The sequence below is a fragment of the Arvicola amphibius genome, chromosome 5 (genome assembly GCF_903992535.2).
Source record: "Arvicola amphibius chromosome 5, mArvAmp1.2, whole genome shotgun sequence".
Lineage (NCBI taxonomy): Eukaryota > Metazoa > Chordata > Mammalia > Rodentia > Cricetidae > Arvicola > Arvicola amphibius.
In genome coordinates, this window is record NC_052051.1 from 30,881,662 (window position 1) to 30,900,795 (window position 19,134).

A 19,134-nucleotide genomic window follows, 5' to 3' on the forward strand; every position below is an offset into this window, starting at 1 on the left:
ATTGCACCCACCCCTGCTACCTGCCTAAGTACCAGTGTCTTTGCCTCAATCTTCCCCCCTCCGGCTCAGGGATCATCATCGAAGAGGACGCAGAAAGAGCCGGGTGACCACAGAAAACATCTGGACACAGCAGGGCAGCTGCACACATGAACAGCTGTGACATCATGTTCAAGAACTGTGCCAACCCAAGCCAGACCACATCCCTGAAGAGCTAGACCCACAGTCCCATTCCTCACAGTGGAGAAATCAGCAATTAGCTGCTAGAAAGGGTTGGTTTTCTCTAAGAAGGAAACCCCTGGGAAGGTTCCAGTGGAAGACTACATATCCAGGAATCCGAGGGCAACACAAATGGATCTTAAAAGGTTAAAAAAAATAAAAAAGACACAAAGTTGGGTGGATGGGGAAGTGGAGCAGATTTGAGAAAAGTTGGAGAGAATGGATATAATTAAAACACACTGTACAAAACTCACAAAGAAGTAATAAAAAAAAAGCAGTTAAAAAAAATGGCCAGAAGGTGGTGGCACATGCCTTTAATCGCGGCACTGGAAGGTCGAAGCAGACAGATCTCTGTGAGCTCGAGGCCAGCCTGGTCTACAGTGCAAGCCCCAGGACAGCTACAGTTGTTACACAGAGAAGCTCCTGTAGGGAAAAAGGGACAGTCAAAGAAATACATTTTTGGCCTTAGAATCAGAGTCAGTGCCCTGGCACTGAAATTAGAGCCCAAAGGCTAAGAAGGGCCAGTGAAAGAACCACACTTTGGCCCTGAAACCAGAGCCAAATCTACTCCTGACCAACTAAGCAGAAAACCAACCAATCCCTGAGCAAGAAAACAAACCAATCCCTGAGCACAAGATCTAGCAAAGCTGAGCTCAAGGGACTGAAATCTGAGCAATTCCCACCCTGAAAATCTCTCTGGAAAAACTCCTCCCCTAAGAAGACCTAGATAAGGCCTGAGCCTGTTCAGTTTGCTGCTGCTGCCTTCCTCCACCCTGGCAGAGGCAACCACCCTCCTGGATTCTTCCCTCCCAACAAATCTCTCTCTCTCTCAATCAATCAGTCTCTCCTGTTTTTCAAGACAGGGTTTCTCTGTGTAACAGTCCAGGAACTGTCTTGTAAAACAATTTTGCTGTCCTGGAACTAGCTCTTGTAAACCAGACTGGCCTCGAATTCACAGAGATCTGCCTGCCTCTGCCTCCCAAGTGCTGAGATTAAAGGCCTATGCCACTACTACCCAGCCCAATAAATCTCTTGAATGATGTGTGAGTGAAGACCTTCTTTCCATGGAGCCTGGGGAAGCAGAGGAGCAGGGCTGTAACAGTTTCCCTAGGAAACCTTCCCCTAGGGGAGCTGAGTTGTTTCACTCCAGGGGCCCTGAGCTGACTATACCATCTTTGTTGGGGAAGCCTTCCCCTGCCGGAGCAGAGCTATTATTATGTTGGGGGGAAATCTTTCCCTAGATCAGGGGTGAAAGCTGCTATGCTTACGGTGACCTGTGGTATATTCCTTGGCCCCCGATTGCCAGACTGCTTTCCATCCAAGCTGTAATGCTTACAACTCTGTCTCTGAAAAAACCAAAACCAAAACCAACCAAACAAAGATGAGTATTGACAGATATATGCCTGAGGGAGAGAAGGATGAAAAGGTGGTACCCAGTGGATTTTAGAGGCGTGGGACTCTGTAGACAGCAGACACAGACTGTATTGCCTTTGTCCTAAACAGCAGACTGTACAGGAGAGAACTGTATACCATAAAGTCACCTTTAACTGATAATGTGTCAATGCAAATTCACTGATGCTGACAATGAATTACCTGGTGGGGAATGGATAATGGAGAGGCCTTTGGAAGTAGGGAAGTAGAGAGTAGGAAATCTCACCTGCCCTGAATTTTACTGTCAACCCCAAGCTTTTTTTTTTAAACATTTTTAATTTTAAAAAGTCTCTTAACTATAAGTTCACTTTTTCGAAGGTGCGTCAGCTATTATACTTACTGACATCTAGTGAGCACTTTATATAGGCTTTTCAATCTTAAGGAAATAGGTATTTTTATTTTTTTATGGTCAAGGACATTGAGGATAACAGAATTGAAATAATGAAAAATTCACAGACTAAAAATTTACACATCACTTTCTGACGATAGGGTTAGGTGTTTTGTTACTGGCTTATTTCCATCTTTCCTTAACATCTTGTTTCAAAAATACCTCTTTCTATTTTAAAAAAACAAAAACAAAACCAAAACCAAAAAAAGCAACAAAAAACTACGTTTCAGAGATGGCCCAATCCCGGGGAAGCCCGAAACGAGGGGGCGGGACGTGGATTCAGCGACTACAAAGCCCAGCATTCACCGCTGCGCCGGCAACTGCTTGCAGGGTTGTGGTTTCTTTCGCCACTCTTCCCTTCTCCACCAAGTTTCCACATCGGAGATGGCTTCCTACGACCCCCGCAGGTGCCACTGCCCACAGATGCACGCATCCCGAAGACAGACCTGGCTGCGTCCCAGGCCGCCCGGGCCCTACGTTCCTGCGGCACAGCCCACGATACCCACCTCACCCGCAGCTGCAGCCGAGCCGCTCCACAGAGGACGCGTACACGGTTGCTACGGAAACGACGTGACGTCTCGCCCAAAGGTCAAAGGTCGTCCTGGCGAATTCCGCTTCCGGTTCCGGGATCTAGTTTGTTGTGGGCCGGCTCTCAGGTGTGGGCCGGTTCTCGAAACTGATTTTTGAGGTTCGGGTGTGAGTCGAGGTTGCACCAGTTCAGCGGCTGCAGACATGGCGGCCTCTACGGCGGCCGGGAAACAGCGGATTCCCAAAGTGGCCAAGGTAAGCGACCGCGAAGGGCCCCAGCACAGCATCTGCGGTGCCGTGCACCGGACGCTGGGGGCAACGAGCTCTGTGCCTGGGTCGGTGGCGTGGTGAGGGGTCTTGTCACTCTGAGCTCGTCTCGAGTCTGTCCTGCCTTCGTTCCAGGGTGGTGTTTTTGTAATGCGAGCGATCGGTTCGTTTAAGCAAACTCTTAGCTTTGCTAGACTTTGGGGATCTCGCCTCCCTTCCCCCACTTCCTGGAGTAAAACCGGAGGAAGGGCGAGATGGCCACTTTGCTAGATGTACCCAGGCAACAGAGGACTGTCAGTAAACTTGAAGGTAAACTTTGTGGAGGAAGCTAAAACTTGAAGGCTGCGTGAAAGTTACACAGTGGCGGGAATGGGAGGAATGGGGTCTGTACAATTGCATAATTTAAGTTTAACAGTGTATTATATTTCCGACGGTGGCTAATATTTCACCAGTGCTTGGTGAGTGGCAAGTCGTGCACTTCACCTTTACATACGGTCTTTCTCTGGGCCGATTCTTTTCATTTATTTTTGGTTTTACAAGACGGGGTTTCTCTGTAGCTTTGGAGCCTGGCTTGGAACTAGCTCTTTTAAACCAGGCTGGCCTCGAACTCACAGAGAATTGCCTGCCTCTGCCTCTGCCTCCCGAGTGCTGGGATTAAAGGCGTGCGCCACCACCGCCCCTCTGAGCCGTTTTTCGTGGCCTTTTTGCTTTGAGATAAGTTCTCATTTCCACATGTAATTATTGTAAAAGTCTAATGTGGGAGCTTTTTTCCATACTGAGTCATAAAAGCCAGGGTATGTGTGCTGGCTAGGTTTTTGTCAGCTTGACATAAGCTACAGCTGTCTGGGGAGCGAAGGAACCTCAGTTGATAAAATTCCTCCATCAGACAGCTTGTAGACAAGTCTGTTAGGCATTTTCTTAATGTGAAGGGCCCAGCCTTCTCAGGGAGTGCCACACCTGGGCAGGTGGTCCTGCCTACTGTAAGAAAGCAGGATGAGCAACCAACCCAGTGGGCACTGTTCCTATATGGCATCTGTCTCAGTTCCTGCCTCTAGGCTGCCCCAACTTCCCTTCATGATGGGCTATGATCCCAATGTGTTGACCGAATTAACTCTTTCCTCTCCAAGTGCTTTCGTTGGTGATGTTTTTTTTTTTGTTTTGTTTTGTTTTTTGGTTTTTTTTTTTGTTTTTTGTTTTTTTTTTTGGTTTTTTTTTGTTTTTTTTAGACAGGGTTTCACTGTAGTTTTAGAGCCTGTCCTGGAACTAGCTCTTGTAGACCAGGCTGGCCTCGAACTCACAGAGATCCGCCTGCCTCTGCCTCCCTTGTGCTGGGACTAAAGGCGTGCGCCACCACCACCCGGCCGTTGGTGATGTTTTGTCACAGCAGTAAGAAAGCAGTTTAGAACGGTTCGCTTGTACTTCGGGTCCACCTAAATCGGAACACGTTTGGCTTGTAGCTACTGTGAATTAGAACAGTATGCTTGCACTGCGGGTCCATCTAAATGTGAACACGTTTGGCTTGTAGCTACTGTGTTGAACACAGCTGTGTGTGCCCAAGAAGCTAACAGACTGATAATGGGAAGTTTCACTTGACTTAGAGTGTCAAGAGAAAACCAGGTTGACCACTAGAGGGGTTAAAATGAGTAGAAGAATCCTGTAAACAGGTTATAATGCTAGGAAGTCGTGCTTAGTCTACTCCCCTAAAAAGGAAAAACTGCTGCTATTTGTCCCTTATTTTTTTCCTCTTGACTTTAACTATGGACTCATTATCATGGATGCCATGAATTAAATAGAAAATGCTGGATTCCCGCCCCCCAATTCTGTCTCATAAAGAGTTGAACATGTCATTCAAAGAGGTCATCTTGTCCTCATACTTGCGAAGTTCATGTCCTTGAAAATGTTTGTGGGATTTAAACTCTTGTGTGGAGAACACTACTATCCAAAATAGAAATGTCCTTTTTTTTTTTTTTTTTTTAAAGGTGAAAAACAAAGCGCCGGCAGAGGTACAAATAACTGCCGAGCAGCTCTTAAGAGAGGCTAAGGAAAGAGAACTTGAGCTCCTCCCACCTCCGCCTCAGCAGAAGATCACAGATGAGGAAGAACTAAATGATTACAAACTGCGGAAAAGGAAGGTGAGTCTGTTGGGAGTGCTGTCTCCATCCACTGGGGGTGCACCTCGCACAGCTGTTCATGTCTCCACCCACAGTAGGAACCAGGGCCTGGGAACTCGGAGACAGCCTATGTGATTTGACCTCAGGCTAATATTTGGAATTATTTAATCCACTAGTATTGTGAAAGTTATATACCAAATTCTCCAAATTACTGAGGGTACTTGAAGGTAATATTAAAAGTTGTTTTCTTATTAGGAATGAGAGTAGAGTATATTAAAATACTCTAAGTTATTGTTACGGGAAACAGAAAAACTACCAGTCATTCTTCCAGTAGTTCATTACATCTACAGGTTTTTTTGTTGTGTCCATAAACTTCAGAGAAACGCTTGTCATTGTAACCTGTAGTAAGCTTCTTGTTTCTCAGCATCTAGGACATAATTTCTCTTAAAAAGGAATAAAATGAATAACTTTTATTACAAGGCAAAAGGCAAAGTCATTTTCTCTTTAATATACCACCTCCATCCCCCCTTTTGCCTTTCAGACTTTTGAAGATAACATAAGAAAAAATAGGACTGTGATCAGTAACTGGATAAAATACGCACAATGGGAAGAAAGCCTAAAGGAAATTCAAAGGTAAGATTGCCATAAGTGTAATATTTATATATAATACTATATGAGAAACCTAGGGGAGGTAGAGCAGAGGGCCGTACTGTGTTAGCACCTTCCAGCTTCTGTTCATGGCATCTTCAGGTTCTTCTGAAGGTCCTTGGGGCATTGGAAGGACGGCCGGAGCGTTGCAGGAGTCCTGGTGGGTCTTACTGCTAGTACTCCTATAGCTAAAGAAGCAGTGTTCTGTTTTCTCTGTGTTCATATTTCAAAACTAGAAGTGCTCTACTGAAATCTGTTGTCGAGACGAAGATTGTGGCCTTGGCTTCTGCTGAGCCACCTTTCTGCATTCTCCCTCATAGCCGAGCCTTGCTGGGCCCATGTCCTTGCCAGTTCCTGCGCAAACCACTGTTCTTCCCTGTGACATTTGTCTGCTCTCTGCCTTGACCCCCTTGAAGGCACCCTTCCCCACCAGCCTTGACTTCGGAACAAGCTGGACCTCTCTCTTCCGTTGGCAGTTCTGGGGTTCCTCCTGCTTAGCTTGTTTCACCAGACTTTCCATTTCCCTCTCTGCTTCCTGTCAGACCTTGACTATGATGCTTATGGCAGTATGAAATAGTAGCGTGCTTCTTTCTCTTTAAAATTACAGTAACTTGAGTACATCATTGCTTTTTCTCTTTCTATGATCAGAACTTGACTCATGATAGAGAGCCAACAAAAAGCAGGCATTGCAGCGAGTTTGAAGTGACTACTGCGTTTCTTACGGTGCTCCTTTTGATGCTCTCCATACCTTGTTGTTCAGGGCTCGATCCATATACGAGCGTGCTTTAGATGTGGACTATCGGAATATCACACTCTGGCTGAAATATGCAGAAATGGAAATGAAGAACCGCCAGGTCAACCATGCCCGAAATATTTGGGACCGAGCCATAACAACTCTGCCACGAGTCAACCAGTTCTGGTAAGCCTCTGATTGTACAAAGTGGACTTTGTGAATTTGCAAGGTTCTCCCTGCTGTGTATTAGTTTTACTTGCAGTTATGGTAACTGTTGAATTTTACATTTCACTTTTTCTTAAAATACACTTTTTTTAATGTCACATAATCTATAGTCATAATCCTAATGTTCTACAGCTATGTAATAAAACCTAACAAGCATTGGAAATGTCAAAGATTCCTTTTTCCCTAAGTCATGTTGACCACAGCAGGATGGTTCTGTATCAGGTACAAGTACACATACATGGAGGAGATGCTGGGCAATGTCGCTGGTGCCCGCCAGGTGTTTGAGCGCTGGATGGAATGGCAGCCCGAGGAGCAGGCCTGGCACTCCTACATCAACTTCGAGCTGCGATACAAAGAGGTGGAGCGGGCCCGCACCATTTATGAACGCTATATCCTTTTAATGAGGTGTACGTGGTATGTGGTTATCATGGTGTCTACCTCTCAAAAAGTGGTCATGGTCAAAAAATGTAGCTATTAAGCTGGCGTTGAAGGTCAGAAGGTCCACTTCGTCACTTTCACATTTTTTTATAAGGATAGGAATTGTTTATATAAAAATTTGTGGTCTGGGTAATTGGGTGATTTGCGTCCTTTCAATGATAAGGGTTTATTTTTGTTTTTTTTTTTTGCGCTAAATCCTGGCTGCCAGAACCACAGGTCTATGTTTAGCATTAGTGCTGTTAATGGAGGTCAGCCAGAGGGTCATTGCTTACTGTCTGTGACTCCAGAGTCATTCAGTTCCCTGAACCTTTGGGTCCTTTCTATACAAGAAAAATTAAAACTAAACATGGTGAAGCTAAGTATGTACTCATTATTAGAGCACTTGAGTAGCATATTTTGAGGCCCCAAGTTTAGGCCTCAGCACTAGAGAAGATAGAACAGCCAGTTGTGGCAGGTTGGTGTTAACATCTGGAAGATAGGGTCTGTAAAAGCACTGTTAGAAACGGCTCTGTGATCCTTGTCCCCCAGAGGTATCTTATTTGCAAATTCCACACTTAATAAAATTGATTTGGAATCCCCAAACTAATAATTGCTATGCTTTAGCAGCCATTGTGAACATGCATAGGACAGTGAGCATTTTGTGTCCCTCAGCATGCAGTTCCTAGCTGGTCAATTTCAGCTGTGTGTGTGTATATAGTGATGCCTGAGTGTGAAAGCAGGAAGGGCCCATGCTGTGACTATAAGGCGCTTTCTCCCTCCCTGAGGCCAGTAGGATGGGGCTCTGACACCTGTTGTGGGACCACCTGAGACTGGTTGCTTGATTGCTTAGTTGACAGAGTGCTTGGTGCACAAGCATGAAGCCCTCTGTCTTTGCATCCCTAGCACCCACATAAAGAGCTGGCCTCAGCACCTGTCTGTAATCCCAGAACTAGGAGATGGAGACAAGAGGATCCATGGGTCTGTTGTGCACTTAATATTGCCAATAGTTGTGAAAACCCTGGCGTGCAAGTGAGGAAACTGAGGCATGAATGATTAAACTTACCTGGGGTCCCAGGTGGTAACGTAGGTGTATTTGAACCAGAAAATCGGCCTTGGAACGGGTGCTCTTGCCGTCTTTGGTACATATGAATTAATCACTGGAAATTTCTGGCTTCTTCAGGGAAGCTTGATGTGCCCTGGTAACTAAGTGGCAAGTGAAAGCTTTCCTTTTAGCTTCGGAAGGCAGATTGCTCTGCTCGTTGTGGGTAGACTGCCGTGACTGAGCATGCTCTTTATTGACCATGTCCCTTTGGCCAGAAAGTGCTCAGTTTCATAAACATTCCCTCGTGTTATAGAGGCAGCAGTGGTGGGTGAGCTTGGCATTTCTCTCTTTCCCACACTGAAAACTGGGATGAGCTGGGCGGTGGTGGTGCACGCCTTTAATCCCAGCACTCGGGAGGCAGAGGCAGGCGGATCTCTGTGAGTTTGAGGCCAGCCTGGTCTACAAGAGCTAGGTCCAGGACAGGCTCTAAAAGAGCTGCAGAGAAACCCTGTCTCGAAAAACCAAAAAAAAAAAAACTGGGATGAATGACTTGTCGAAGATCACAGGGCTTATAACCAGGTTGAGGGTTGTCTTTGGCCTCAGGCTTATGTGTGCCCACTACTGCATCTGCACTGAAGGCAGATCAGAATAAGTAACAGGACCCTGATCTCAGAGGCTGGGGGTCAGTGTGTGCTTTGTCACCCTCCGGTTGGATTTTGAATTGCTGGGGTGTGGGTGGGTATGATCTGGGCCTTGAGCCTTTGAACATGCTATGTATGAGCTCTGCCCGAGCTCCCGCAGCCCCCATTGGTGGGTTAGCTGTGCTGTCTTGCCAGCTCTCTCCTTCACTCCCTGCACTTGTGCTCGTGCACCCCGCTGTGAAGAACTGGATCAAATATGCCCGCTTTGAAGAGAAACATGCCTATTTTGCCCATGCGCGGAAAGTCTACGAGAGAGCAGTTGAGTTCTTTGGAGATGAACATATGGACGAACACCTGTATGTGGCCTTTGCTAAATTTGAGGAAAACCAGAAAGAAGTAGGTGCACAATGAGTTCATTTCTGTTTTATTTGATTCGCTTATCAATAGAGAAAATGTTTTTTAGATACGAAAGCATTATTTCATACAGAACAGCATGTGTGTATTGCTGAGCTATAGATTGGAGCTGATGTATGATAATTACCTTAATCTCATTCTGCTTTGTTTGAAAATCAAGCCTTTAAATAACCTGGAGTTAGGTGTTGTGACACAAGTCTATAATCCCAGCGCTCAGAAAATTGAGGATTGACTTTGAGGCTGGAGGAGCATAATAAGTTTGGAGCCAGCTTAGAGTACATACGACATTATCTCAAACACAAAAGTACATGTATAAACTGATGAGAGTCTTTTGGTATCCTGAATCAAGGGCTTTATAGATAACCTGGGGAGGCAAAGAGCCAATGCCTTCAACCAAAGGAAACAATGCATAATGGAAACATAGATTGCCCCACAAATAAGCCAGTTCCTTTCTTCCTTGGTATAGACAGAAAGTGATAGTATTGGAGGCATTCTCTCATCAGATTCTCTCTTAAGAGGCTTGGGTTAGAGGGTTTTTTGTTGTTTGTTTGTTTTTTTTTTTTAAAGATTTATTATGTATAGTGTTCTGCCTGCATATGTGCCTGCGGGCCAGAAGAGGGCACCAGATCTCACTACACATGGCTGTGAGCCACCCTGTTTGCTGGGAACTGAACTCAGGACCTCTAGACGAGCAAGCAGCCAGTGCTCTTAACCTCTGAACCATTTCTCCAGACGGGTTAGAGGGTTTTAAGTGGGCGAGTGACTGGATGATAATTACTGAGCTTCTGGCTAGTTCACGAAGGTATTCTGGGGGCAGGGCAGAGTGGAACCAGGGGAGGGCTGAGGATGAAGCTCAGTGGGCGAGCACTTGCAAGCGTGGATGAAGCTCTGAGTTTGGTCCTCAGTACAAAGGGGGCATGTGATAAAGCCAGAGAGTTTAGTGAGGAGGTTTTTGGAATGTTCTCAGTTAGAAATGGAGGTGGGCCAGCATCAAGGTAGAGGAGAAAGGGGCAGCAGGGGAGAGATGAAAATCACAGCACTAGTTGAAAGAGTCGGTAAAGGAACAGAGAACTGGAGAGAGGAAGCAAGGCAGGCTTATGGGGCTTCGCGTGCAAGCAGGTATGCCATGAAGCTGTGGCCTGCTGGTCTGGGGAGGACCCAGGATGGGTGAGGAGAAATAGAAGCTCAGTTTTGAGATAGTATTGATATGGAACTAAAAATAACCATTAGAGTCCTTTCTGATCAAGGACTCAAGATTTAATTTACAAGTAATAAGTTGCAGTTATTCTCAAGGCGTGACTAAAATGAGATTGTTTTAGTATCTATCTGCTTTTAGTTTGAAAGGGTACGAGTTATCTACAAATATGCCCTGGATAGAATTTCAAAACAAGAGGCCCAAGAACTCTTCAAGAACTACACCATCTTTGAGAAGAAGTTTGGGGACCGGAGGGGTATTGAAGATATCATCGTGAGCAAGCGGCGATTCCAGTATGAAGAGGAAGTGAAGGTGGGTGCCGCTGCGGACGGCAGGGCTGTCGGCACTCTCGAGCAGTAGCGAGTTGATGCTAGTGATTACTCTCTTGCTGATGTGCCTGATAGACTTGGCAGCTAGTGCAGGCAAATTGGAAGAAATGTGGCTTAAAGAAAGGAGAGCAAGCCATACTTGGATTTGCTATGCCATTCCCTAGTGGAAAGTCCTTTAACTGAGAGCAAATGGAAGACATGTGGAACTGGGTAGGATGGACCACACCTGTACTCCTAGCACTTGGAAGATAGTCAGACAAATTATTAGTTCAAGGCCAGCCTAGGTTTCCTATTGAGTCCGTGCCTCAAAAGCTGTGTGATCTCTGTTTGAGGTCATTTTTGGAAAAGGATGGAAGGGCCAGAGATGGATCCAAACACCTGCTTTGCATGAGCAAGAGACCTATGATAGACAGTTCTGTTCTTATCTCTGGAATATGCCATTTCAGGTTTAGATAGCAGTACTTTCTCTCTGGGTTCTTGTGTCTTGCTTAGTCAGATTCAGGTAGCTCCTAACAAAGGACAAGTCTAGTCTAAATGAAGTGAGAAGTCCGTAAAGTGTTCAGGATGAGTTACTGTTATTTGAAAAGGTGTTTCCTGATTTAGAGTCTGATATGAACGCATTGCAATTTCATTTCAGCATAATGGTATTACAGTCACGTGTAATAACATTTATACAAGTTCGAAGCTGTGTGTAGATTCAAGTCTGTAGTCCCAGGACTGGCCATGGCAAGATAATTCTCATGAGTTCAAGGCCAGCCTAGGCTACAGAATGAGATCCTGGCTCAGAAACAAAGGAAAAAAACGGAATGTCATTACCAAGTAGTAGAGGAAAGAGCGGCTTCGCTACGAGGTGCCAGCCAGTACCCTTTACAGTTCTATACCGTCTCAGGGACGGTGTTCTGAACATGAGATAATGGGTAAAAACTAAAGGGAAAAATGCTAACATACAGCAAGTTTGGCATCTCCTTATAGTTCTGACAGCCTATCAAGTCTAGCTTTGGTTCTGGTTTTATAGACTAGCCTATTTTTTTCAGGCTAATCCACACAATTACGATGCATGGTTTGATTACTTACGCTTGGTGGAAAGTGACGCAGAAGCTGACACGGTGCGGGAAGTCTATGAGAGAGCCATTGCCAACGTGCCGCCCATTCAAGAGAAGCGGCACTGGAAGCGCTACATCTATCTCTGGATCAACTATGCGCTCTATGAAGAGCTGGAAGCCAAGGTGACCTGTGGGGTGGCCATTAATGGCTTTCTCACCCCAGTATCATGGTTGTGGATAGTAACTGATAGTTGCAACTTTTGAGACAAACTTAGTTTTAAATTCTTTTAGGACTCTGTCCACCCATGTACATCATTTAAACCATGTGCCTGTTGAGACATGGTGGTGTTTTTTTCTAACACCTCGAGGCACAATTAGATAGGTAGTAGATAGGTAGCATTTAAAGCCTGAACGGGAAAGAATGACAATGAGGCTGTTTAATTACACACCACTTCCTAATAATGTGTTTAATTACATACCACTTCCTAATAATGTGTTTAATTACACACCACTTCCTAATAATGTGTTTAATTACATATCACTTCCTAATAATGTGTTTAATTACACACCACTTCCTAATAATGTGTTTAATTACACACCACTTCCTAATAATGTGTTTAATTACACACCACTTCCTAATAATGTGTTTAATTACATACCACTTCCTAATAATGTGTTTAATTACATACCACTTCCTAATAATGTGTTTAATTACATACCACTTCCTAATGTGTTTACATACCATTTCCTAATAATGTGTTTAATTACATACCACTTCCTAATAATGTGTTTAATTACACACCACTTCCTAATAATGTGTTTAATTACATACCACTTCCTAATAATGTGTTTAATTACATACCACTTCCTAATAATGTGTTTAATTACATACCACTTCCTAATAATGTGTTTAATTACACACCACTTCCTAATAATGTGTTTAATTACACACCACTTCCTAATAATGTGTTTAATTACATACCACTTCCTAATAATGTGTTTAATTACATACCACTTCCTAATAATGTGTTTACATACCATTTCCTAATAATGTGTTTAATTACATACCACTTCCTAATAATTTGTTTAATTACACACCACTTCCTAATAATGTGTTTAATTACACACCACTTCCTAATAATGTGTTTAATTACACACCACTTCCTAATAATGTGTTTAATTACACACCACTTCCTAATAATGTGTTTAATTACACACCACTTCCTAATAATGTGTTTAATTACACACCACTTCCTAATAATGTGTTTAATTACATACCACTTCCTAATAATGTGTTTAATTACATACCACTTCCTAATAATGTGTTTAATTACATACCACTTCCTAATAATGTGTTTAATTACATACCACTTCCTAATAATGTGATAATTACATACCATTTCCTAATAATGTATTTTTGTCACAAAGAGGATTGTGGCCAGATTGTACATTTTTCTTTTAATAAAAATCAAGTGGCATTTCCGGAAAGAGGTTATGTATAAATTAACAGGTAAAGACTACCCTCTGAGTCTTTGGGACTGCAACATCTTTCTGCTGCCAGGCCTTTCTACAAAGACGAGTTCAGACTTTGATGGCCACGTTGTTGTTATTAAGATAGTCAAAGGTAGTTGCTATTTTTAATCATAAATGAAATCAGTATTTAAAAATAGCATCTCGAGAAATGGGGTCTATTTCTACTAGTAGTCATGAAATTAATAAGTATGAACGTAATTTTTAAAAGATTATTTTAATCTTAATACAGGATCCTGAGAGGACAAGACAGGTATATCAAGCATCTTTGGAACTAATTCCTCACAAAAAGGTACACTTGCTAGATCAAAATCCTGTTTTATTATTTATAAAATAATATGTATCGATTGAAAATTTTCAGGTGAGTGGCACCATGAGAATAAAAGGAAACCCCCTACTGTCGTTCATAGAGCAGCCTGTACTGGGGCAAGTGAGTGACGCAGATCCAGTGTAGGAGTCCAGGGCAGTGTGGGTAATTCAGAGAGACCTACAGCAAGAAAGAGATTCACAGTGGGCCTTTTGTAACAGATCATGCTTGCGTGGTTAAACATGTGGCTTCTTTGGAGATGTTAAAATGTTGCTCTCCCACATTTCCCAACATGAGAAACAAAGACCTGGTGAGTTGTTCTTAGAAAAAGTATGTTCATGAGTTCAAGGCCACCCTGGTCTACCGAGCAATTCTAGGATAGGCTCCAAAGCTGCAGAGAACCCTATCTCGAAAAACAAAACAAAACAAAACAAAAAAAAAAAAAAAAAACAGAAGAAAAGAAATAGTATGTTCTACCAACTTACAAGTAGCCCACAAAACATTCTAAGTAGTGGCTATCATGCCATGGAGTATATAATACAGTGTCTGTCTAGGTCATCATGGGTATATGTGTGTATAAATTTTATTACATTCTTATTTATGGGGGAGGGCTGTACATGTGCCATAGTATACATGTGGAAGTCAGAAGACAACGTGGGGATTGGTTCTCTCCCATGTGCATCCTAGAGAGTGAACACCAGGGTCAAGCCTGAAGCTGGCACCATCGTTCACTGAGCCCTTTCACCTGCCTCATGCTATATTTTTGACCGTTGATAAATGTCATCTTTGCTTAAAAACAAACAAAATATATCCCTCCTTACCTGAAATTTTACCAGTGGCCTTTGGTTACATTAAACGAGCCTCTTAGGTCAGACCTTTTCTGTGCTTTTGTTTTGTAGTTCACATTTGCCAAGATGTGGTTATACTATGCACAGTTTGAGATACGACAGAAAAACCTGCCATTCGCTAGAAGAGCTTTGGTAAGTAGTGGAGCATCATGTCTCACTAAGTCTTAGGAGAAGGTTAAGATCTTCATGCTTACAATTTAAATGGTTTCTACTGAAAAAAACAGCAGCAAAGTAGGGTGTGCTGGCACACACCAGTTTTTAAAAAAAAGGAAGGGGTGGGTGACAAAGTTATCTTTTATAGCCTGGGACACGTTAGAAAACTCACAGACAGCACTCTGAGAATGAGTGGCTATTGAGTGCTCATTCTAAGTGGAACATGAACACAACCCTGCTCCCTTCCTGCAAGGCTCAGGGACCATTGGGGAAGACTGTAAGAACAGGATGGTGGGAAGAGTGTTATGTCTTCTGGACATTGCATGGCAACACCCAAACTCAACAGCAGCATCAGTGGCCTGTAGGAGATTTGCATGAGATCAAGCTATCCAGCATGAAATGAGGGAGGGGCTCCCGAGACTCCACCTCCAGCTGGGAAGCCATTGGCAGCTGGTGGTAGCTGAGGGGAAGCATCATTTTTCGTCAGGGGTGTTGCCACTGACAGGTTGCCCATGCTCATGCAGGCCAAACTAACAGAACGCAGTGTGACATGAAGGTGGGCAGAACACAGGGGAGAGTGAGAGAGGGGAATTGGGGTGGATATGATCAAGGATACGTTGTATATGTGTATGAAACTGTCAAGAGATACAAACAAAAACAACACTTAAACATTGAATGGTAATGCTTAAATTGTAAACATTCTGTTTAAACACTGGAAATGTCTATAGCTACCACTTACTAGATCTGTCCCCAGATTAGTAGTCTGATTTTGTGCAATTTTTTTTTTTTTTTTTTGGTTTTTCGAGACAGGGTTTCCCTGTAGTTTCTAGAGCCTGTCCTGGAACTAGCTCTTGTAGACCAGGCTGGCCTCAAACTCAGAGATCCGCCTGCCTCTGCCTCCCGAGTGCTGGGATTAAAGGCGTGCACCACCACCGCCCAGCCTGTGCAAAATTTTTGATATATTAAATATACTTCCTCATAATTTGTCAAAAAAAAAGTCTCAGTAAAATACTGTGTATCCACACAATTTTCCTTTAGGTGAACTATTTGCTTCCTGTGGGTAGTGTGTCAGATTTGATTACCTTTTTATTTAAAGGTATGTATGTATTTTTGTATACTTGACATCCATATTTTCTAGGGAATCTTGAGGGGTACAGAATCCCATAGTTGTTTGATTCTGCAGCGTTGCCTGTGGCTGACCAGGCTCCATGTCATCTGAATGCCTGGCCAGCCGTGGAGAGTATGCTAGCACAGGAGCAGAACAGCCTGCCATGCTCAACTCCAGCAGAAGATAGCTTCTAGAACAGGTTGGCAGTGACTAAAGTAAGTTGAACCCTAAGTATAATGGTACTCTTGGCCACTTTATTCTCCAGGGGACTTCCATAGGCAAATGTCCAAAGAACAAATTATTCAAAGGTTATATAGAACTGGAACTACAGCTTCGAGAATTTGACAGATGTCGGAAGCTTTATGAAAAGTTCTTGGAATTTGGACCTGAAAATTGTACCTCATGGATTAAGTTTGCAGAATTAGAGACAATCCTTGGTGATATTGATAGAGCTCGGGCCATCTATGAATTGGCCATCAGCCAGCCACGCTTAGACATGCCAGAGGTAAGGATCCCAAGTTGGATATATTTTAAATACTTAAGTAGTCCTCCATCTAAACATCTCTAAAGATGATCCAACCAACCTATCGTCTTTCCCACCCTTATTAGGATTCTTCTGTTTGTAGAGGTAGGAAAGTGGGCTGGGGGAGCGTCCGCAGCAGCCCCCGCACAGCCGACGGGGAAGCTTAAAGGGGATGAGAAGGCTGGGTAAAGGAACAGCTGTAACACCATCTCCCCCACGCACGCGTGTGTGCACACACAGGAAATGGAGGTGAAGACTGCATCTCTAGGTCCTGAAATATGATCTTCCTAGATTGTACTGCTACAGGCCTGGAGTACTGGCCCGCCTTAAGTAGTCAGGCCACAGGTAGCACTGATACAGCTAGGACTGATTGGAGTCTCACAGGACCGCAGAACTGCCCTAGCCTGGTCAGTCTTGTACTAACATGACCCCACATGAGGGCAGAGCTTCCTGTACCGTGGTAGCACCTGTGGCCTCAGTTCCTCTAGACTGCCAGCTCCAGTGCCGGGGCCCCAGTTTGTCCTTGTGTCTGTGGTGGGCAGTTAATGTTATTTGAACTCAAATGACAAGAAATTGACATTAGAGATAGGAACACATATAGCAGCTAATCTGGCTTATTTTCTCCCTAAAAAGTTAACTGCATGTGACAAAATCATGAAAGTACCAGGAATTCTTAGCAAATTTTGGTTTTGTTGAACATTTGAAAAACTGCAAAAGAAAATGTAAAACTAAATCCAAATCCTTTTGTTCTGTCTTAAGTTCTAACTACGTTTTGGCAGGCTTTTAAATGCTAGTATTACTTCACCAGATGCAGTCTTAATTGTTGAGTGAAGAGTCTTAGGGTCTTGCGTGTAGGTCAGGACAGCTGAATTATAGGGGCATGTGTCTTCCTTAGTGCTAAGATTGTCCTATTATTTTTCTTAGGTACTTTGGAAATCATATATTGATTTTGAGATTGAGCAGGAAGAAACTGAAAGAACACGGAACCTTTACCGGCAATTGCTTCAGCGAACACAGCATGTCAAGGTACCCTTACTTTGGCAATGATCTTTCATTTTACTTTGTACAGTAGTTTTGGTGTTTTTACACAAGTTATTTTAAATGACTTTCTTGAACTTAGGATCTCTTGTTCTCAGGGGACTTAAGAATGTTAAGTCCATTGTTTATGCTGCACATGAAACCCCATATGTCAAGATTTTAAAACTGTCAGACACCTAGAAGCAGGAGTGCTTTGGTACTCACAGTGAAGTGCAGTGTGCTCATCTGGAGTGCTTGCGGTAATGCGGCATCCGGTATCCTGAACTGGAGAATTGGCTTTAAAGCTATTATGTTACTGTCTTTTGGCTGACATGGTTAATTTGGTTGTTAACTTTTTAAAGGTATGGATCAGTTTTGCTCAGTTTGAGTTATCCTCGGGGAAAGAAGGAAGTGTGGCTAAATGCAGACAGATTTATGAAGAGGCAAATAAAACCATGAGAAACTGTGAAGAAAAAGAAGAGAGACTTATGTTGCTGGAATCCTGGCGAGGTTTTGAAGATGAATTTGGAACAGTATCAGACAAGGAAAGAGTAGACAAACTCATGCCAGAGAAGGTCAAGAAGAGAAGAAAAGTTCAGGCCGACGATGGGGTAAGGAGTAGAAATTGAACATTTTTAAAAGCAGTAGACTGCATGGATGAGGACTGCTTATAGTCCGGCTACTAGGAACACAGCCAGGGGTGGAAGATGGGGCAGGAGGTGGGGTGGCAGAGATACCTTAGTGAAGGTGGAGTCTAGGAGTTACATGAAGTGTGTTATCTATAGAGTGGTAAGTGAGAAGTTGCGCCATGCATGGAGGCAGGGGACAATCCTAAAAAGGCCTTTAGGGTAGAGGAAGTTTGGTGGAAACCATCGAAGACTATACATGATTAGATTGCTGGCAACTCATACAGGTGAACTTGAGGAACTTAGGTTGAAGAATATGATCTATTGCATGGTTTTCAGAGGTCTAGTAACTGGGAGGTGGAAGGTGGAAGATGGGAGAAAAGCCTGCATTTCAGAACAATATTTAGAAGTGAAATCATGATCAGTTGGAAGTGAAAAGAGAAGTCCAAATAATACACAGCTATGTAGCCTCTACTACTAAATATTGAGTAAAATTCAAATTTTAAGATTTTTAAGAGTGTTTTGCCTGCACGTGTATATGTGCACCTTGTCCATGCCTAGTACCTTTGGAGGTCAGAAAGCAACACTAGATCCCCTGGAACTAGAGTTATAGATGGTTGTTAGCCACCTCATGGGTGCTGGGAACCTAATCTGTGTCCTCTGTAAGAGCCAGCAACAAGTGCTCTTAAGTCTTAAATGTGACTGCAGGGTGGAACAGAGTTGCCGAGTGTCTCGATTGCCTGTGGAGAAGCTGTGCTTAGAGGTTTAGTGTTCTTCCACTTGGTCCTTCGTTTTCAGTGAGCTGCAGCATCGTCTGAGCAGCTGTTCTGGTCACTCAGCTCCTCTACAGCAGGGTTGATGTAGCTTTGTACTTACTTGTACAGTAAGTGTAGTTGAATTTGAACTCTAGGTTACTTTGAGTTCTTCACTCTCCCTTCTGAATGAAACCTGCTCCAGCTATGTCTGCTCACCTTAAAAGCTAAAATCGATGTGTTTAATTTTGCAGTCCGATGCCGGGTGGGAAGAATATTATGATTACATCTTTCCAGAGGATGCTGCCAACCAGCCTAACCTCAAGCTTCTGGCAATGGCCAAGCTTTGGAAGAAACAGCAACAAGAAAAAGAGGCTGCCGAACAGGATCCAGATAAGGACATTGATGAGAGTGAATCCTCATCTTTTTAAATGTTGTGACTTTATATAAATTAATAATTTTGTATATTTACTCAGTAAGGACTTGTTTGGCATCTTTGATAGCTACCTTTTCAATTATTTTTGAAAACACTCGGGTTAAATGTGGATGGGAAATTAACCACAAGTAAAGGAATTTTTTATAGTAACTTTGCTGTCCTAGTATTCACCCACATTGTCTATTACATGAAAGTAATGTGCTCAG

The 19,134-nt window shown here is 43.4% G+C and overlaps 1 protein-coding gene across 1 annotated transcript; it reads left to right on the top strand.

Annotated features, from left to right (window-relative positions):
- Window positions 1-2,668: 2,668 nt before the first annotated feature.
- Window positions 2,669-19,078, top strand: Crnkl1 (crooked neck pre-mRNA splicing factor 1). Its single transcript, XM_038329541.1, has 14 exons — window positions 2,669-2,818; window positions 4,810-4,962; window positions 5,483-5,574; window positions 6,350-6,508; window positions 6,770-6,936; window positions 8,865-9,043; window positions 10,398-10,568; window positions 11,620-11,811; window positions 13,391-13,450; window positions 14,365-14,445; window positions 15,840-16,079; window positions 17,022-17,123; window positions 17,477-17,725; window positions 18,747-19,078. Exons 1-14 carry the CDS (start codon window positions 2,768-2,770, stop codon window positions 18,921-18,923), a joined length of 2,073 nt encoding a protein of 690 aa, XP_038185469.1. The 5' UTR covers window positions 2,669-2,767; the 3' UTR covers window positions 18,924-19,078.
- Window positions 19,079-19,134: the final 56 nt, after the last annotated feature.